The 21,223-nt window shown below is 40.6% G+C and overlaps 1 protein-coding gene across 2 annotated transcripts in view; it reads left to right on the top strand.

Annotated features, from left to right (window-relative positions):
• Positions 1-478: 478 nt before the first annotated feature.
• Positions 479-21,223, top strand: part of cnnm4b (cyclin and CBS domain divalent metal cation transport mediator 4b) — a 50,290-nt gene continuing 29,545 nt past the window's right edge. For both annotated transcript variants that reach the window (XM_085367518.1, XM_085367519.1), the window contains exon 1: positions 479-1,891. In XM_085367518.1, coding sequence (XP_085223644.1) covers positions 490-1,891 — 1,402 coding nt within the window. In that variant the 5' untranslated portion in view covers positions 479-489. The remainder of the gene's footprint in view (positions 1,892-21,223) is intronic.

Here is a 21,223-nt window from a genome sequence, read left to right as displayed (position 1 = left end):
AGAGTAGCTAAATATACAACTTAACTGGTATTTTCTTCAATAAAAATGAAGTTAAAGACCACGTTAATTACTTTGTAACACTGTTTATCTTTTTTCACAATAATTAAGTTTATATATATATATATATATATATATATATATATATATATATATATATATATATATATATATATATATATATATATATGTGTGTGTAATCGTTGTGGGAAAATATCATAAAAGGTGATTATTGGATGACTTGTGTATTTAAAATTTGTTTATCGTGAATGTTTATCATTCATGCGTTGATTTTCGTCTGCTCCCACACGGTCCACCTTTAAAAGAAATTTCGTCAGTCGACCTTAAAAAAATGAAACTGTTGGGGCTCGGCCCAAGTTTTAGTGACGTAAACGCTTCCGATTGGGTGATATTTATATGTAAATTTGGAGGCGGGCTTGTGGAAACGAGTAGGTGACGTCAGTTCGCCTGTTGGCAGAGAGCGAAACAAACATGGCGATGGATTCGAGTGGCTGGGGATTTACGTTAACTTTATTCGTGTTTTCATACGTTTTTGCGACGAGGCTGGTTGAAGCTTCGGTTTCAGACTCGAGGGAAACCACGCGGATACTCGGCATGAGGCTAGAGAAGAGCGACAAGCCAGCCGAGACCACCGAAAGGGGAGATATTCAGGTGACCGAGGGGAGCGACATCTCCTTAAGGGTCTACGGGCTCCACTTGTTCCCCAACAGCTCGGATATCATCGGGTTCGGTAAACTGTTCGTCAGTAATAAAGAAGATGATGATTTCTCAGATAAATGGTTAAACAGGACTTGTCCCAAAGATCAGAATGATATTGATGTTAGGGGACCCATGAAGGTAAACGACGAAAACACCTCAGGGACAGTCTCCCTCAGCATCAAGCAGCTCCGTAAGAATGAGATGGTGAAAGTGTTCGGCTTGTGCGTCCTGGACGCCCGGGATCAGAAGTGGTACCTGATGGACGAAGAAGACGGCAGGCTGCGCGTGGTGGAAGCGAAGAAGTCCCTCCTGCCCATCTGGCTGCAGATTATCCTCATCTGCTTCCTGCTGGTGCTGTCCGGTATGTTCAGCGGGCTCAACCTGGGACTGATGGCGCTGGATCCGATGGAATTGCGCATCGTGCAGAACTGCGGCACAGAGAAGGAGAAGAAGTACGCGCGGAAGATCGAGCCCATTCGTAGGAAGGGCAACTACCTGTTGTGCTCACTGCTGCTCGGTAATGTCCTGGTCAACACTACGCTCACCATCCTCCTGGACGACCTCACCAAGTCCGGGGTCGGAGCAGTCGTCGCCTCCACTGTCGGCATCGTAATATTTGGCGAGATTGTCCCCCAGGCTCTTTGCTCCCGACACGGATTAGCAGTCGGGGCGAACACCATCGTCCTCACCAAGCTGTTCATGCTGTTGACTTTCCCTCTGTCCTGGCCCATTAGCAAACTCCTCGACTGCGTGCTGGGCCAGGAGATCGGCACCGTGTACAACAGAGAGAAGCTAGTGGAGATGTTAAAAGTCACCGAGCCCTACAATGACCTGGTGAAAGAGGAGCTGAACATGATCCAAGGAGCGCTGGAGCTCCGGACTAAAACAGTGGAGGATGTCATGACGCCAATCAACAACTGCTTCATGATCCACAGCGACGCCGTGTTGGACTTCAACACCATGTCCGAGATCATGGAGAGCGGCTACACCAGGATACCCGTGTACGAAGACGAGCGCTCCAACATCGTGGACATCCTCTTCGTCAAGGATCTGGCCTTCGTGGACCCAGACGACTGCACCACCTTGAAGACCATCACCAAATTCTACAACCATCCGGTCCACTTCGTCTTCCACGACACCAAGCTGGACGCCATGCTGGAGGAGTTCAAAAAAGGTTTGTGGAAATCTTGGTGCTGGTGATATGGTGTGATAACGCAGGAGTGAAACCTGTGATTTGGTTCAGCAGTGTACGGTGCCAGCAAATGTTTCTGGTACAGCTTCATCCACTTCTTAGGTGCATGGAGGAGACGATGAAGTAATCAGAGCTCCAGCAATGTTTTCGCTTATAAGACCTCTGAAAGCCACATGCTGAAAAATGCAGTAGTCAAGCTGGTGTTTTGGCATCTTCAAGCTTAAGTCAGGGGAATCTGTACCCACAGAGTCAGGGGTTAAGTTTGCTCTCAAAAATATGACTGGTCGTTTTTTCAACTCTTTTCAGTAGAAGTGTGACACTGGTTATTTAAACCTTTCCCTTTATCAAATCGCTTAATTTAAGAGTAAATGAAAGTTTAATTCCTGAGATGTATCCTACCTGCACCACAACTCCTGCATGTGGGTCAAGTATTTTGTCTAGAGATGGTCTCTCAGTGGTAGATGCCCTTTTTCTTGAAAAACGTATTCGTTCAAGTTTATCAAAGTGTCGTCTTAATCATTTGCTATATCTGTCTAACAGAAGGTTGTTGTGAGGTTCCATAAGTAGGTTTATTTCTCGAAGTAGTTGTAGTTCTCTTGATCACTTGACAGACAGAAAGTTCTCTGTTGAAAGCTAGGCAGGTTTGTGTTTTGAGATACCATAACACTTCCCAGTTTTACTTCTCTCTTTTGCCTCACACACACACACACACACACACACACAGGCTCACGTGTTCACACTCGCTCTCAGGACGATTTACAAACACTGACGCTATCTCCCGCTGCAGTATATTTTTCCTTCCTCAGGCTTCTCATCTGAAGGTCAAAGACACAGACACACACACATACACACTGGCTTACTGTGTCTAAATCTTGTAGTATCATTAATATCCTGTCATTGGACTTTGTCGGCATGTTGTCTCTTTCACTGTAACAATTCATTTAGCTCTAATCAAGTGTTGGAAATTGAGTTTTGAGTTGCTGTAGTGGTGCATAGTGCTGTGTGATATTTGGCCAAGATGTATCTGCAGCTCATCGAAGTGAGCTCGGCTGGCAAGGTGGGAGGCTATGGTAATAAACTGCAGTGCATACAAAAACACACACACTGTAAATCTAGGTGCTTACAGTGTTGAAATCTTGACAGAGAGATTTTCTTTAAGTAATTTTGACAATATGAGAAGTTTGTGTGTTTAAAGTCTTCAGTTTGAAGGTTACAGTGGAGAAAATGTTCGGGCCTCTCGTTGCTGCTATGAGTCATAGTTGATTCCAGTACCGGTACTTATTATTTTTGCTCTTCTTTATTTCTCCCTCTATTGTGACAGAAAAAATAACCATACATTAAAATAGATTTCAAAGACTTTGATCTCTTCTCTTTATCACGCCATCTTGTGATTAAAAATTTGAGCCAGAGCAGAACTGATGTAACACAACAGATAAACATCTGTTTATGACATCTGTACAAGTCGTCTTATATGCTGACAAGCTGATGAGATTTAGCAAGGGCAATAAATTTGTGCATCTTTTTCTCTCGCCCCCGCTAGTTTTGGCAGATGGCCACCTTCCTGTTAGGTTTCATTTTTTCTCCCTGCTCTTGCTAAGTGCTTGCTCATGTGAGGTGGACGGATTGCTGGGGCTTCCGTCTATAACCTTCTATGATCTTCACCTAATCCTAAAAAGTGCCCTGAAATAACTGTTGCGGATTTTTGGGGGAACTTGACTAAACCTGTGCAGAGTTGAATGCTGGAACAAAAGAAACACAGCAGTCTGACCTTAAGGTTAATCATCTTTTTAACACAATTAGAAACACTTATAAATTAACTGGAGTATTGTTTTTTTTTTTAACCACATTAAAATGTTAAGTCAAATAAGTATTGCTCTGCCAAGCAAACGTTATAGTCAGTGTAATTTAATTAAGGACATAATTTGAAAGACTCTCAGCAGAAAGTTAAACCAAGTACTTTCAAATGTCATGCCTTTTATGTAGATTAGCCTGCTGTGAGTAAGACTCAGTGCTAGTCACTGCATTTCTCCTTGATGACATCCTAGTCATGCAATGTGGAGGGGCCAGGATTTGCATGTAGGTTGTTGGGAAAGAGGCTTTTTTCACACAAACTTCAGCCAGTGTAGAGAAAATCTGGGTTAGACATTCTTTGAAGCTGCTCTTTCCCCACACGTAACACAAAACCTTTAGGTGCATTCTCACTACTGTTTGGTTTATGCTAGAATGTCTCCTAGAAAGAGCATCTAGGTGGCAGGGCACTTGATGCCCATCATCCTCTTTGTTCTTATATCAGAAGCTGGCCGTATAATGTCTGCTCTGACTAAGCTGAACATTCGGTTCTCACATCTGCTTTTCTGGGAAATGCAGAGAAACTTTCAGGGCTGCGGTCCACCTTGATGTGGTGAGCGATTTGTTCCATAAAACCTAGTGAAATTTGTCTGTAGTCACGAAGAACCATATCATTTCTGAATCTGTACTTTGGGTCAGTTGGAGTGGGGGTTCACAGTGGGATTCACGGAAACAGCTGAAATGCATACCTAGCTGTTCTGTTATGGTTTCAGCTAATTCAAGACAGGCAGCACAAGTAATGTTATTTACAGGAGATGATAATCTGTGGTCTGAGAGCTGCTGTTATGCGAGTTGATGTTATCTATTTCCGCTAACACATATCTGTTTGTTTTTATATGACTATTGGTATGAAAGCTGGACAGTTATAAAAAAAAAAAAAAAACCTCAAACGTTCTTTAAAACTGTTTTTAACAGTAAGGGATGATTTAATATTTGCTATGTTGACATTCTTGCAAATACTGCAAAAACACTGCACAGTCTGAACATACCTCAGAGTATTACCTTTACCATGTCAGCCTTCACGCTGTGACTGAGGAGCCTATGTTCAGGCTGTGGTGGACGGCTTTAACGTGGTTATAGTATGTGCAGGCTTAATTTCCTGTGCACCCCCTGCTTCTCCTGTGACCCGGCTCCCTGCCTGCAACTCGAGTTCCTCTCACTGCAGCTCGGCATCAGTTACCACAGCGATGGCATCCTGCAGCTTCGAAGCGCACACACAGATTTTTCACAGGGTTTTGCTCCACGTAATCAAAACCACTGAATTTACATTTTGATTTTAGAGTTTGGCTATTAAGTCATAGTCAAGACTGTTTTGAATAGATACCAGTGTCTGTTACACACTCACACACACACAGGAAATGAGTGTGTGTGTTATTCCCACTAGCCTTTTCTGTCAACATGACGTGACATTTCAGATGGACTATGAAGTGACCTTATTAGATGAGATCAAATTTTAATGACATACTGGAAATGGCAACAGCAGACATTAAAGGAAACTTTTATTTATACATGATATTCATCCTCATCCCAACATTTTCTTCCGCTTATCCACGTTGCGATGGCAGCAGGTTAAGCAGACATTTGTTTCCCTAGTAGCATTTTCCAGTTTCCCGTGGGAGATTTCTGAGGTACTCGCAGGTCGGATGAGATTAATAATCTCTCTAGTGAGTTCTAGATCTACACTGAGGTCTCCTGTCAGCTGTGTGCCTGGAAAATCTCCACAGTGGAAGGTGCCCATAAGACATTCTGATTAGATGCTCCAGCCACCTCAGCAGGCTGCCTTTGACACAAAGGAAAGGTAGCTCTCCTCTGAGCTTCTGGATATCTGGAGATCCTGGTATCTCAGGAGACAAGGATTGCACTCACTTATTTTACATAGCCCAGCCGTCCTATAGAAGAAACTAGTTGCTTCTGTGATAATTAACTACTACAGACATAAGTCCGAACACTCACTGGTAAATTAAAACCTCTCATATAAGTTTATGGAACATGGTTAAAGGCCATACTTCTATTACTCGTTCCTCTATAATTTAATGAAAAGGTGATGGTAAAATGGCCTTGCTTGTGGCTCTTGTGTAATTGGCTTAGTGCACACTGGACATCAGGCAAAATTTAGAAAGCACACAAACACAAGTGAACCGCGAATTTCCTGGAGATCCACGTGCACTCTGTCAACAGACTCTCACATGTTGTAATTCGTGTATTTTATTGGCTTGCATTTTGCCCCTGAGGAGTTGTCTTTTGAAAATGCCATTAGGATTAAGTGACAAATGCTTTAGAAAATCTTTATTAGGAATACTAATCTTGTCACAATGAAGGATCGCCACAAGCAATATCATCATGCACGAAGTTGTCATTTTAAGTATGAAGTGAGTTTACTAGTAAAATCATTATATTTTGATACTTGAATTAAGCAAAATGATCTTTATAACCATCCAGTGAAGTAACGGCACTGTGGAAGATTGATTGTGTGTAATTTATGACATATAGATTGTTGCCATCTAACCACAAGCTCAGTGATGCAAAATCTCCACCCAGTAACCACAATAGCATTACTTTGTGGGGTTTTTTCTTGTTTTGTTTGCATGTCTGGAGACAGATTTTTGTCAGTGCAATAGTGTCTAGTAGTGTGTAACTGTGCAATATAACTCAAGTTAGCCTCCTACAAAAGCACAGACCTGTTTTTCCAGATGTTGTCCAGGGTTCTTGTGTGAAATGCCTCTGGTCTCAGGTGTGTACAATAATTCAAAGCCAGATAAAGGTTTGAGTTTGAAGATGGGTGTGGCTGGACACACGAATGCAGAGTAAAGGGAACCTGTATGTCCGTCCTATGTTCTCTTTACTGTATTTGTAATTCTTTGATGTTTTCTGACTTGTGTATAAACCTATAGTATTTTTAACGATGGGTATGATCTTGAGTCTCTGGTGCTTTTGTTGGTGGTTGTCAAGGCCGTCCACATTGTCTGCAGTTTATCGGCGTTCGGGCACTTATCTGCCCCTCCCACCCACCCTGTTATTGTGTGCTCTGGTTTAATGACCGTTTGTCTGTTAGGCTGTGGGTATATTTCCAAAACAGATTAAAAATGAGATTTTATGGGCCATGTAGTGGTTAGAGTTTGGTGTAAATGAAGGATTTCTAAAAGAAATTCATAAGATTAGCTTGAAATTCAAACCCTGTGAGGTGAGTACTTTTAGAACAGCTGACAGCTTTCTCCACCTCATTTGGACATAACAAGAAAATCGAAACTTCAGAAGTTTGTGATGGTGGGTTTGCACTGTTTGTTTACTTTTTTTTTAAAATCCGTGAATTACTCGGGTAACTAAAAAAATTAAGAAATAATTAAGTAAGAAAACTATTGGCAAATAAGGATGTAGTTAAAAGCCACAGATGTCTGTATGCGTTTCTAACATCCACTGTATAAAAACATTGGATTTAATATGAAAGGCACTGATGATGTTCCATATGTGCACATAGTTTCAACCACCTGACAGCACGAGCAGCTCCTGGGACCACTGCGTTTGGGTCAAAGCCATGAAAAAGAAACAAAGTGCTGCCGATAAAAAGAACAGGGCCAAGGACTCTTATTACACTGCATTACATTCTCACATGAATGCAGTAAACAACATGAATGTCAGGTTCACTTTTCTAGCAGGCGGTTTGTTTGCTTTGCAGACAGCTCAGCGTGAAATTAAGAACTGCACGCTGAGTCCACGCTGACCCTCGTGGTCCCTCGCAGAGGGGCGAGGAGGATATTTGTTTTCTTTTTTGTTTAATCTAAACTTAACTGTTGGCTTTGACGTGCCCTGACACATCAGCCTCTTAACTTCTGTGCCTGTGAAGCAAGCACAGATACACTCGTGCTGGTGCTTGTGATACTCCCTGCACATTTGCACAGACATGGATATACAGTTGTGATCAAAGACATACACACATCACGGGGTGTTCAACAAATCCTTCTTAAGATGGCAAAGAGAAACTATTAGTTGTAATCAATCATGATCACTAATGAAAAGTAAATAGGTCTTGGCCTTGTATAGTTAAAAGACCTTGTAGAACCTTCAGCACCATTTAAAAAGGATTTAAGTGAGTGCATGTATGTAATCGAGCCTGTACGTATGCTTTTGATGCTGTGTGGATTAGAGAAAGTCTGAAATAGCTGTGAACATGAGCCCGGGAACCTGCAGTATTTACTAGAGATGGACCGATCCGATATTACGTATCGGTATCGGTCCGATACTGACCTAAATTACTGGATCGGATATCGGAGAAAAATAAAAAATGTAATCCGATCCATTAAATATCACGAAAGCACCTCACAAAACTTGCAATACGCCGTAACTCACCTCAGAACGTTAGCACGTTGGAGCAGTATGCATCACGTGATAGAGCGGCTGTGGCATGCGGGACCTGTCGGTGCTCTGGATAGCATTTGGAGCTTCGCTAGCAACCCGGCATTTCATCTCCGACAAAGTTATCCCCGAGAGAAGTAAAGCAAGTGTGTAAGTCCATCTCTGAATGTTTGTAAAGCATTCCTGCGTTAAGCTTAACAAACGATATATGGAGCGACTGCCTCTTCTTGCTGCTACTTCAATCATGAAACTGCTTAACGATCAGCTGATCAGCTTTTCTGTCGTGAGTCCGTGTCTCTAGTTTGCTTTTGGCCCACTTTGCACCAGAAAGAGGAAACCAGCGGCTGAACAACAGAAGCACGTTTAAGCTTGATCAGCTGTTGTTAGAATGTATTTAATATTACTTTCTACTCGAGGATCTTTTTCTACGTAGCTGACAGCTGGTAACTGAGCAGGGGCGGATCTAGCAAAGTTTAGCCAGGGGGGCCGATAGGGCATTAACAGGGAAAAGGGGGCACAAAGACATACTTTTCTTTCTTATTCTCATTTAAAATGTCAAGCTTTTAATAAATAATTATCTGACACCCAAAGTTTTAATTTGATGCAAAATGAATAGAAGTCCATTACTGTATATAGTAACTATTAAGTCTAATATATATATACCCTAGTAAGCTATAGTACTTTTTCCTTTGGGAAGGTACCATCTGTGCAGTCTGCAATTTTGTTGAAGAAAGATGTTGAATCTATTTAATATTTCTTGAAAAATAATTGATTTCTGTGCATTTTTTTCACACTGCATCAAATTAAGGTTGATTACGTCGATTAAGCATCATGAGGTGGAGCGTGAGGGGTGGTTCCCTATTTTTTATTTATTTATTTTTGTTGTTGCTGGGAGTTGGAACCCTATTAGTTAGGTTGCTTAATATTTATGCTAAGTACTCTTTAAAATACCAGAATAGGGAGGATGGTGTAGGTTTAAGTTTATTAGATTGATCAGTATTGCTGAACTATGAAACATTTTTTTTGCATACAGGTATAACAGAATAGCTTTAGTGTAGTTGTTGTTTTAAACTTGAGTATGAACTTATACAAAATGCAGCAAGATATTTAAAAAAAAAACAGTTTTGTTGATTAAAAAACATTATATCGGATTCATATCGGTATCGGCAGATATCCAAATTTATGATATCGGTATCGGTATCGGACATAAAAAAGTGGTATCGTGCCATCTCTAGTATTTACAGCTTCTATTTGAGCCTCTAAGGAATGTTTTATGATGTTGAGTAAAAGATTACCCAATCTCAACATGATAGGGCTGTCAGAACAAACCTATGTCCCCACTCCTGTTTTTATGGTGGGCGTGTCTCTCGTCTCCCGCTTTCTCGCTCTGTGCCCCCCCCCCCCCCATCACTGCCTCCAGTTCTTTCCAGTTTCCTAGTTTTTGCCTCTTCCCATCTGTCCTTGTTTTTTTTGTTTTGACTTTCTAGAGAGGAAGAGTTCCTGTAACTCCTGGTAGAGATTGGGTTTACTGGAATACAAATAGTGTTATGGTTCTAGAAAAATGTGCAGTTTTGTAGAAAGCGGTTGCCAGGTTGTGCAATGACTGTTAGTTACAACTAAAAGCTGGAATTGTACAGATAACTGAACCTTGTACAGACATTCACACAAAAAAAATTGGTTTTTAATTAAATGCTGTTTATGAATCACTTTGAAGTTGGACCTACTTACTGCCCTTGCATTCGTTTTGCTTTATGTGTTGTAAAAATATTATTGTCTTCTCCCACTCTTTTTATAACATAACAAAACAAACTTTAATCTTACATTATATTCATATTTTTCTTTTATTGCTAAATGTCACGTCTATAAATATGTGAATAGTCCACTTTAATGGAATGCATTTATATAGCGCTTTTCTAGGCACCCAAAGCTCTTTACAATTCCACGATTCATTCACTCTCACATTCACACACTGATCCAGGCAAACTACAGTTGTAGCCACAGCTGCCCTGGGGCAGACTGACAGAAGCGAGGCTGCCATATCGCGCCATCGACCCCTCTGGCCAACACCAGTAGGCGGTAGGGTAAAGTGTCTTGCCCAAGAACTCAACGACCAGGACAGAGAGAGCTGGGGGATCGAACTGGCAACCTTCCGGTTACAGATGAGCTTCCCAACCACCTGAACCACGGTCGCCTCCCCTTTAAGACACCTACATATTTTACAGTCACAGCCAAAAGTTTTGAAAAATGAGTTTGCTGCTTCAGTGTTTTTAGATCTTTATGTTGGTTGTTTCTGTGATGTATCATGGTTAATTACACGCACTTTATAAGTCCTAAAGGCTTTTATTGACAATTACATCACGTCTATGCAAAGAGTCAATATTTGCAGTGTTGCTCCTTCTTTTTCAAGACCTCTTCAAATCGCAATGGCATGCTGTCAGTCAACTTCTGGACCAAATCCTGACTAATGGCAACCCATTCTTTTTTTTAATAATCAATGGTTGGAGTTTGACAGAATTATTGGGTTTTTGTTTGTCCACTTGCCTCTTGAGCATTGACCACAAGTTCTCAATTGGATTAAGGTCTGTGGAGTTTCCTAGCCATGGACCTGAAATATCAATGTTTTGTTCCCCAAGCCACTTGGTTATCACTTTAGCCTTATGGCACGGTGCTGGAAAAGGCATTGTTCTTCACCAAACTGTTCTTGGATGGTTTGAAGAAGTTGCTGTCGGAGGATGTTTTGGTAGCATTCTGTATTCATGGCTGTGTTCGTTGGTAAAATTGTGAGTGAGCCCACTCTGTTTGATTAGAAGCAGCCCTACAAATGGGATGCTTTACTATTTGCATGAGACAGGACTGATGGCAGCACTCACCTTTTCTTCTCCGGACAGTCCTTTATGCACTTACCCCAAACAATTGGAAAGGGGCTTCATCAGAGAAAATGACTTTAACCCATTAGCAGTCCACTCGCTGTATTTTTTGCAGAGTACTAGTCTTTCCCTGATGTTTCTTTGTTGTTGTTGTTGTTTTTTTCCACAGCGGTGGATGCTCACATTAAACGTGGTCAAGGTTTCAAATGATCGGGTCAGTGTTTGTGTCAGCAATCCTAATGAGCCAAAAGCTCAGGCTTCAGATTACTCTAATCACTGTTTTAGATTTCAAGCTAGTTTTTCCCGTACTCCTGTCTCTGTATGATGTCACAGAGAAAAGGATATGCCGCAAATGTCAGTCTCAGACAAACCACAATCTTCCTGTTCAAATCTTATCTTTGAATCATGCAAGTGATCAGAAAAAAGCCGGCCTAAAGGAAGGGGTGGCCTTAAACGGAGATGAGCTGCGGCACTGTTTGCCTCTTTGCACCTGATTTCCACTAGCGACAGCTGCGACCTCCAGTAACAACTCGCAAACTTCTCAGCAAATACTTTTTTTTTTTTTCCATAGAAACCAGTGTTTCATTTACTGGTCTCTAGGCCTTTTTAATGGTTCTCTGACAGGGCTCGTTTTAGGTAGTGAGCGAACAGACCAGTTGCCCCAAATCCATTGAAAATAAAAAATGAAGTCCCCTTAAAGAATTATTTTGAACTGTACCGTGTATTTTGAATTTCCCCTATAAATCTGTAAAGGTCCTGTTATTATTTGGTGGCTGCACATACTGTTCTGTCTTTTGTAAGAAAAAAGAGCACCTTTTCTTTTTCTGCTAGCCAGAGCTCACCATTTTTTATTTATTTATTTTTTGGTAAGTGTGCATGCTTGGCACTTGTCCATGTACACACACAGACCTGATTGCAGTTTGCAAATGGGTATGTGCAAGGTGGTGGTTTCTTGCGGTTGCCCGCTAAATGGGTTCCTTTGGTAAGATAAATATTGTTATTTATCCAGGATTTTGTGTCTTTTTAACATGGCAGTAATGGAGGATTACTGGTGTCGAAGCCAAACAAGTTCACACTGTAATGCTGAGGTTTACAAAACCATCTTTAGCTTCTGAAGTCTGTATATTTGGCCATGTTAGAGTTTTTGGACAAAATATTTACCTACCAACTAACTACCCAGCTGGCGCTCAACTGCAGTCTCCAGTCCTGTCATTTTTTTTAACAGGTAGTTGTGCCTGTATTCATCTGTTAACAAATATTTGGCTTTCTATTTTTAAGAGACAGACCCTCAGGTGTTCTGCTGAGTCACAGAGCGTAAATGCACACAAGCACACACAGCGACGCATCGAATTTGACTCGCTCACACGCTTGTCAGCTGACTTTAGTGTCTACAGTGACTGAATATCATTTATGGGGGATTAAACCCACGTGAATGATGGGTCTACAGCCATTTTATGGCTCTCTCCATAAAAGGTTGCTTAATCGAAAAGACAGTTAGCCATCCAGACGTGAAAATATTTGATCTGTTAAATGGGTTCAGTGGAAGATGAATTCAAAACCCGTCCTTACATTACATTTTCTATTTTTAGGCTATGATGCTAAGCATATTTCTCTCATAGAGCAGTGTTCCCATTATGAAAGAGACCAAGTTCTTACACATCTATAAGGTCAAAACGTCATGAACACTTTTGAACAAATCCTTGTCTGTGCTGGCTTAAAATTGACATGGAGAGTTCCTTCTTGTACTTGGGAGCAGCAGTCATAACAAACTTACTACAACACGATAAGCGTTATCAATGTACTGCATTAAAATTGTCACTATTTGCAGCGGGAGACAGAAGTGGCAGGGAACTTGTGGAGAACCTTTGTTTTGTCTAATCAGCACTTATGCAATCAACAGAGTTTCTCTGTTCTTATCAGCCATCCCCGTCTTTCTCTCTTCCTGTCTTGTCCCTGTGGCTGTGGCTTGAGGTGCTGACAGTGCGACTCCAAGTTGGTGTATATGTTTTGTGCACGTGCGCGTGTAAGTGTGTCACATGAACACTTCCCGGCTTACTGCCAAAATGATATCAGTCAGCACGAAGAAAGAGCAACTCAGCAGAATTGTATTGTGTCTCAAACATAGCCACACATGATTGCTTTGTCTGTCAGTTCAAATTACCCGTAAGTGATATAGCATGTAAAATAAACACAACATTGTCATTCCTGACATGTTTTGGATGAGAAGAGTGAAGGTTTTGGATTACACCGGCTTGTTTGTATTTGGGAGTTTTTTGGCATGTTATAAGTTCATGTGCAGTTTGGCCTCGAGGGCCGGTGTCCTGCAGGTTTTAGATGTGTCCTTGACCCAACACAGCTGGTTTAAATGGCTAAATTAGCTCCTCAACATGTCTTGAAGTTCTCCAGAGGCCTGGTAATGAACTAATCGTTTGATTCAGGTGTGTTGACCCAGGGTTGGACATAAAACCCGCAGGACACCGGTCCTTGAGGCCTGGAGTTGCCAGCCCCTGGTCTAGTCCCGCTCAAGCTGGTTGCTGAGAAGATGCTGTCCAAATCTCTAATCAGTTTTGGACATTCTCACCCATTACATCACTCTGTGAACACCAAAAGAAGCTGTTTCAGTCACAGACACCTACTTTGTGCCCACTGTCATTACGCCCACGTATCACGTCCCTGAAGGGGCTTTCAGACTGGATGCTAAAATGTCACCTTTGCACTCTGAAAATTATTATTTTCAAAGGCTTGTGCCAAGCAAGGTGTAAACATGTTGTTTCGTGAGGTTCGGGAACTCGTATGGATCAGGATTCGCATAACTTGAGCTTAGACAACTTAAGAATGAATCCTCCGTAGTCAACAGGAACATCCAGGGCATCCAGCCGACAGCAGGCAGGGGGGACAAAATATATACTATATGTGCGAGGTGGATTCTCATGCTAAGCACAGCCAAACATTCAAATGATGAGCTCAACATATCTTCATATAATCCCTATTCTGCTCTAATTTTTGGTTTCAGACAGATGTTCACAGATGTTTGATGTTGGAGAAAGGGGTTAATGCATAACACACCTTCAGTTCTGCCAATTGGAACAAAGTTGGCTGAAAGGGAGGGTGGGAGGCAGGAGAATGATTTCATTCAGACAATGAATGAAGTGAGGGTACCATCAAGTTCATGTTTGAGATAAATAGGGGTTATATTTTGAACTGTGAGCCATGCAAAAACTACTCAAGTAGAGTCTATGAATAAAAGCTTGAAGTGAGCTTAATAGATCTCTCGTTCAAGGCAGGATGGTGGAGAGTGGACAGGGAAACTGGGAAAGAGAGGTGGGGAAAGACATGGAGTAAAGCTATTAAAACGTATTAATTAAGATAATGAGCAGGAGAATTATAGTGCGGTGAGCCCAGTGATGAGAGGCGATACATGTATCGTGTCTGAAAGCAGTTAACATGTCATTCTATTTTTTATTTTTCATAAGTAATTTGTCTCAACACTTGGTCATATTTTTAAATAATCTTCTACACTACAGTACTTAAAAGCCATTTGTGTTTATTACCAGATTAAATTGTTTTACTGTGCGAAGCACTCTTAATATTCACTGCATTTCATTGTAATTTTGCTGCTTAAAGTAGAAATGCTCAGGAGGGTGAATAAAGTAGATTCTGTCTCTCTGTCGAGGGTTTTGTTTATAAAAGAATCCGCTATGCTCAGCAGCCATTACTTTCCAGCCCTGCTGTTCCCTAAGATCACAGTAGCTCTATCTGCACGGGGTTCCAGTTTTAACTGGAAAAACGGGTTTGAAGAGTTTGACCTGTCCCACATAACGAGCAAGTGTATGCATGTGTGAATGTGCGTACATGCGTCTGCTGCCGTCCGGGTTTGTTTCAGCCTCTCACAGTGGATATGTTTTGAAGTTGTTGGCTGTGGTCCTGCTGATATGTGGTGGGGTGTGTTTTGTGTGTGGGTAGAATAAGTGTGGCATTCCTTTCTCATTGCTCTCCCCCTCATCTTTTTGTCACCAATATTTCATGTCAACAAGCAGGCCTGGTTCACAGGCTGGTGACATAGAAGCTTGAGGGCAGAGAAACGAACTACACTGTCATCTGACCTGCTGGGACTGTGTGTGTGTGTGTGTGTGTGTGTGTGTGTGTGTGTGTGTGTGAACGCCATTGATACATTCAGTTTAATTAGTGATCTATCAAACTGATAAGAGCAAACTAATTTTCAGATGTCGTATGAAAATAGAGCAGCTGCATTAAACGCTTTGGTACTAAATGCTGTGGAAGTGCTCCACAAAAAAGGGAGAAGCTGCAGTTAATAGTTGAGCAGAGCTCAGTTCTTATGGTAAAGGTCAGATTGTTTCTCAGTTCCTGTTTTAGCAAGCTCTCCTCCTGTGCTTTCGCATGCTTTGCTTACTTTATCTGCAGTTCTAGAGAATGTCTGTGATTAATGTTTTTTCTCAGGCTCAAAAAGAATTTACACCATCTGGCTGTGGTGGGTTTTTTGGAGGGTACAGATTTATCAAAACAGTCTCCTGCTTTGTAGCCTGCAGTCGTCCTATTCAAATGACTGAGGACATATTATGTTCTAGCCGTTTTTTTTTATTTTATTGTTTTCTCTTTTTTTTTAATAACGAGGTTCATCCGTTTAGTGCTGCAAGTAAATGGCATTTTCAAAGCCACTGGACAAGCTGAAAATAAAAGCTGCAGACACACTTGTTCTTTGTGAGAAAGAATTCACTGTCTTGTCTATTGGATTATTTTCTTTGAACAGGCCATTTGGTGGGTGACATTCACTTACCAGCACTTAACTTTAAGATAAGATAAGATAAGATAAGATAGAACTTTATTAATCCCTCGGGTGGGTTCCTCTGGGAAATTCGACTTCCAAAAAAAGCACAGCAACGACCAAAGTTACAGTTACAGAACTGTTATATTTATATATATATATATATATATATATATATATATACACACACACACACACACACACACACACACACACACACACACACACACACACACATATATATATATATATATATATATATATATATATATATATATATATATATATATATATATATATATATATATATAAATACAGAGATAAATAAAATATACAAAGGGGATAAATAGAATAAATAGGAATAAAAAATAAAAATACAAGTGAATTGCACATTTCAAGTATTGAGTCTATTGCACTGTTGACTATTTACAAAAAGTATTGCACAAGGTATTGCACAGTGAGGTGCAGAGGCACTACAGCTTAGTTGTTCCCCCCTCCTTTGTCCTCCTGTTTCCCCTCCCTCTCCCCTCCAGAGAGGAGTTAAACAGTCTGATGGCACACGAACCACACAAACAAGGTCTCCACAACACTGGCTAGACATTTACTTAACTGCATTTTATAAGCTAACCATTGTGATTTCTCAGGGTAGGGTAAATCACTAAATTAGCAAAGTTAAAGACAAAACGTCCAGAAAAACCAACCTGGGCTGGTAGCTGATATATTTGTACAGTTGTCCAATAAATATTGCATAGATTTGAACGGTACTGACACTTTTTTATCGATATTGCATAAGAAATTACCTTGTTACCTGTAATAGCTGAGTGCTAAATCTGTTTAGTCACTTGTAAATCACTGAATTCAGAGTTTGTTCTCTGCCACCCCATTTTCACATGTCCAAGACTATGAGAAACTCAGTTAACCTCAGTTTTTCCCATGGTTGTTGTATTATTTATTCAATTCAATTTTAATTTAGTTTAATTTAATTTGTATAGTACCAAATCACAACAACAATTGCTTCACGGCAGTTCATATTGTAAGGTGCAATATAACCCTAAAATAATACAGGAAAGACTATAACAATCAGATTAAGAGCATCGCTTGACAACAGTTGGAAGGAAAAACTCCCTTTTAACAGGAAGAAATTTCTGGCTGTATTTTCACTTTTACTAAATAAAATAATTTAAGTCATTTTTTTGGGGGGGGGAGTCAAAGTCTAAAGTTTTTAAGTTGTCAAAGTCAAGGAGCTCCTAAGGTGTCAACTATCACTTCAATGTAACAGTGTCTCTGTGTAAAACAATGACAGAGGGATGGATTTTTATTAGAAACACTCTGCTGCCATTTCTGATTCACCATTTGATAAGTGAGATCTGAGTGTTTTTGTGGGAGCCTGAGGTGAGAATGCTGCTCTGTTATCCTCTTTTTTTTTTTTTTTTTGGTGACAGATCTCAAAAGAAGATCAGCTGGGCAGACAGATGGTACGGATAGTAGCTACGTGTGTTTATTTTTTTAACCGTAGCCTCAGCTCACACAGCTCAGATAATGAATGCATTAAGCAGCCAGTGTTCGGATGAACCTCCTTGTGTGCAAAGTTTTTCGTGTCTGTTAATATCTGTAGACTCTCCAGTGACTCTCAAGTAACTGGGGCTAAGTGTATCTCCTGGGGTCCTACTTCCTCTGAAATATTGACTTGCCAATACAGTGTGGGGTCACACACACACACACACACACACACACACACACACACACACACACACACACACACACACGGAGCATCTTTTTCCATTACAGTGCTTCTGTTTTCATTGCTGCAGTGATCTTCTGTGGAAAGAGCAATAATCAGCTAAAGAATGTATACTTCTCAAATACCCAAACCACTCTGTTACCAACATTTTTTCCACTCATATTTCGGGATAGTTTCACAGAGAACAGTTATAGATAATATGGTGATCTCTGCAGCTCTGAGTGAGCACAGAAGCCCCGCCCATCACCTCTTCAAATCTTCTGTTTTCAAGGGGCAGCCAGTCAGAAGAGAGTTGATGTAAAAAGGGGGGGGGGGAACCAAGGTCCACTGTAGGATGGATAAGGATAATACTGAACTGTAGATCATGCAGATCGACTCAAGCACAGTCCAGTAATTGATACAGGGCTAAATATAAAGCGATTAGCTTATCTTTTCTATTGAGGTTTCTTAAAACTATAAAACACTACTGAGTTTGTTATTTTAATTAGAGGTTGGCTAAAATGTTAATTACTAAAGAAAAGATACAACTGAAGTGCTGAAGTAGGTAGGATAGCTACTTTTGAAGTTAGTTAAGCTGCTCTCATATTACCTCAAACTCAAAGTTTTATGGCTTCTTTTTCTTTCAGTCATAACACTTTTTTGTTTCTTTCATTTTCCCATACAGTTGAGAAAATGTAATCAGGAAGAATTTGCGTGGGAAACCCACAAAAGGGAACATATAAAATATTGTGATAGATAAATGATGACTCAAGATGAGATCCTGCCAAGATGAGAACTGCTTGCAATTTCTGTGAGCTGACATTGAACAATGTCTTCCGTCTCTCACCCCAACCGGTCTCCGCCCCTCCCTGAGCCTGGTTCTGCCGGAGGTTTCTTCCTGTTAAAAGGGAGTTTTTCCTTCCCACTGTCGCCAAAGTCCTTGCTCATAGGGGGTCATATGATTGTTGGGTTGTTCTCTGTATCTATTATTGTAGAATCTACTGTACAATATAAAGCGCATTGCGGCGACTGTTGTTGTGATTTGGCGCTATATAAATAAAACTGAATTGAAATGAATGTTGAGCTTCCTCATGAGCATCCAAAATAAGTAGACAGACATCATCCACCCACCCCTACTTGCCATGTCTTCATATCAATGACTTTTACTGTAAAGCCGGCCTAGTGGGACACATTCTTCAAAGCTCCTTTATTTTTAATCGTGAGTTAAAACCAGGCAAGGTCAAAGCTGAGACTGTGAAGTGTGTGTCAGTGTGCCAGCAGCATCCATTTTGCAGGACAAACAGCAAGGACATGCTCCCGGAGAGGAAAATCCCAGTGCCTTTGGTCTACATTTAATCGCTGGTCATTTGTAAATTCCATTCATCACACGCTTCCCAACAAAGACCACTGATGGACCTGTGTGGTTTCTCGCATTCAGAGCCTCTTCTAGTGTTTCATCCTTTATCACAGCTTAAAAGCTTGAAGTTATGTGAAAAATGTGAATAAATGTTGTATTTATAGTGTAGCAGATGGTTATTTAAATGTTATTTAATTGACCGTAAAGATAGCTCGCCTTTTATTTAGGAATTAAATTGTCAGAGTTGTTGGCCAGCAGCTCAGATCTAATCTCTTAATGGCTTGTGTGTGCATGACTGTGTGAGAGATGGAGTACTGCAAACTAGCAATTTGCATGTCAATCTCTATGTTATATATGCAAGAAAAATAAGGATTTGAGTCCAACTTTGACATAACACATCTCTATCCAGTTGTTATTAAACACATTGGATTTGAAGTTATGTGGGGTGGAAAAGTAAGTTAAATGGTAAATGGACTGATTCTTATATAGCGCTTTTCTACTCTTCCGGAGTACTCAAAGCACTCTACATAACATGCCACATTCACCCAATCACACCCATTCTCACAAGCACTTTCTCTATACATAGTGTTTTCTAAGTACATTCACACACATCCACACCGAAGGATACTTGACATGCAGACTGGAGGAGCCAGGGATCGAACCACCAACCTTCTGATCAAAACTTTTATTTATCTATTTTTTACCAGCATAACAGAAAGGAGAAATTTATGACAATTCACCCCAACAAAATTGTTTCATCTGTATTTATGGGATGTCTTGAGGGCCCTCTTCAGGTTGTTGCGTCACAGCTGGGTACAGTCAGGACTCTAGCTGTTCAAAAACATTTATTGCAGGCTTGGCCAAATCAAGGCTTCAAAGGCCGGTGTCCTGCGGGTTTTAGATCTCACGCTAGGTCAGCACACCTGAGTCAAATGATTAGTTCATTATCAGGCCTCTGGAGAACTTCTAGACATGTTGAGGAGCTAATTTAGCCATTTAAATCAGCTGTGTTGGATCAAGGAAACATCTTAAACCTGCAGGACACCGGCCCTCGAGGCCTGGAGTTCCCCCACCCCTGTTATTGGTTTATTTATGTGCTTTTTGTCTTGTAGCATTAGCTTCTCCCCCTCTTCATTTTATTGAACTGACCAATCAATGGAAAGAATAAACTTTGTCAGCCATCAGAGTTTGTATGCCTTTATTTGAATAAAGGCTCGAGTTTGTCAGTCATTGAGACTTTTCCTGCCAATTTTGGTTCTTCTGGGTAGAGTCAAGGAATTTACCCACTTGGGGACCATTGCTACTATTCTCTGATGCTTCTCTGTCAGGGTGGTGAATAATTCAGAGCTTCCCAAGGCTTGTTTGGCACTGCTGCCAACCAGTGACCATCTGCACTGTGACGGGTTCTTCATTTTAGGAGTTGAGCAGGGGACACATGTCTCATTGTGTACGTGTGTTCTTATGTTGTACAGTAACATTCATGACCAAAGTCCGGACCTAACTTTAACTGCAATGACCTGTACACATTAACAAGCTATTTGTGGTGCAAGAGAAAGGTGTGGGTCAAGGAGTTCATGTTAGAAAAAAGTTGTTATCAGATAGGAATACTCCGAAATGATTGTCTTGATAGCGAGACTCTGACGGGCTTTTATGTTGCAAGATAAAGCTAGACGTTGTGTCGCAAATATGTTTTTTTTTTTCACCCTCAATAACTATGACTGAAAAAAAACTATTAATACAATAATAAAATAAAATATTGATATTTTATATTGCATGATCGTTTAAAAGAGCATGAATGAACCAGTGAGCATGCATATTCTTTTTAGAGGTTAGATAGAGCTGAAACAATATTTAGCTGTTAACCTGAATTTATTATGTCAGCATTACTAAGGCATAACTACATTGTTGACATCATAACTAGATTTTCACTTTATTACCTATCTCTGATTTGATATCGTTCCCTGCTGCTGTTTGTGTAGCAGTGCGGTGCTGACATCATTTATGGTGCAGTTTATCGAGTGCCAAATCAAACTATCCTCCCTCATCTTTTTTTACTCTGTTTACAGAAGAAACCAAACATCATGGGATCATAAACAGTGAGAAAGGAATTTCGAGTAAAACATGTGTGGTACTAATACTGTCTGTAATATTTTAAATCATTGCATCATAGGTAAAAGAGCTCCATGCACCTCTTTGTTGCAACTCTCCTACTCCTACTCTCCTGCTACTCTATAATTAAATTCATATAAGTTTTTAATCAGTTACAATAGGACATTTAGAAGATTAATGAGGGAAGATGTTTTATCCCTATTCTTACAACCCTTCTTCTTGTGGATTTAATTATAATGCCTTACAGAATGGTTAAAGTAATCCTCTGATAATCCAACTA

This window comes from Diplotaxodon limnothrissa, linkage group LG12, assembly GCF_057381915.1.
Source record: "Diplotaxodon limnothrissa isolate DT_005_m linkage group LG12, D_limnothrissa_male_GT1.1, whole genome shotgun sequence".
Classification (NCBI taxonomy): domain Eukaryota; kingdom Metazoa; phylum Chordata; class Actinopteri; order Cichliformes; family Cichlidae; genus Diplotaxodon; species Diplotaxodon limnothrissa.
The sequence above is the reverse complement of the archived record's forward strand: the minus strand, read 5'-3'. Positions and strand labels throughout refer to the sequence as shown.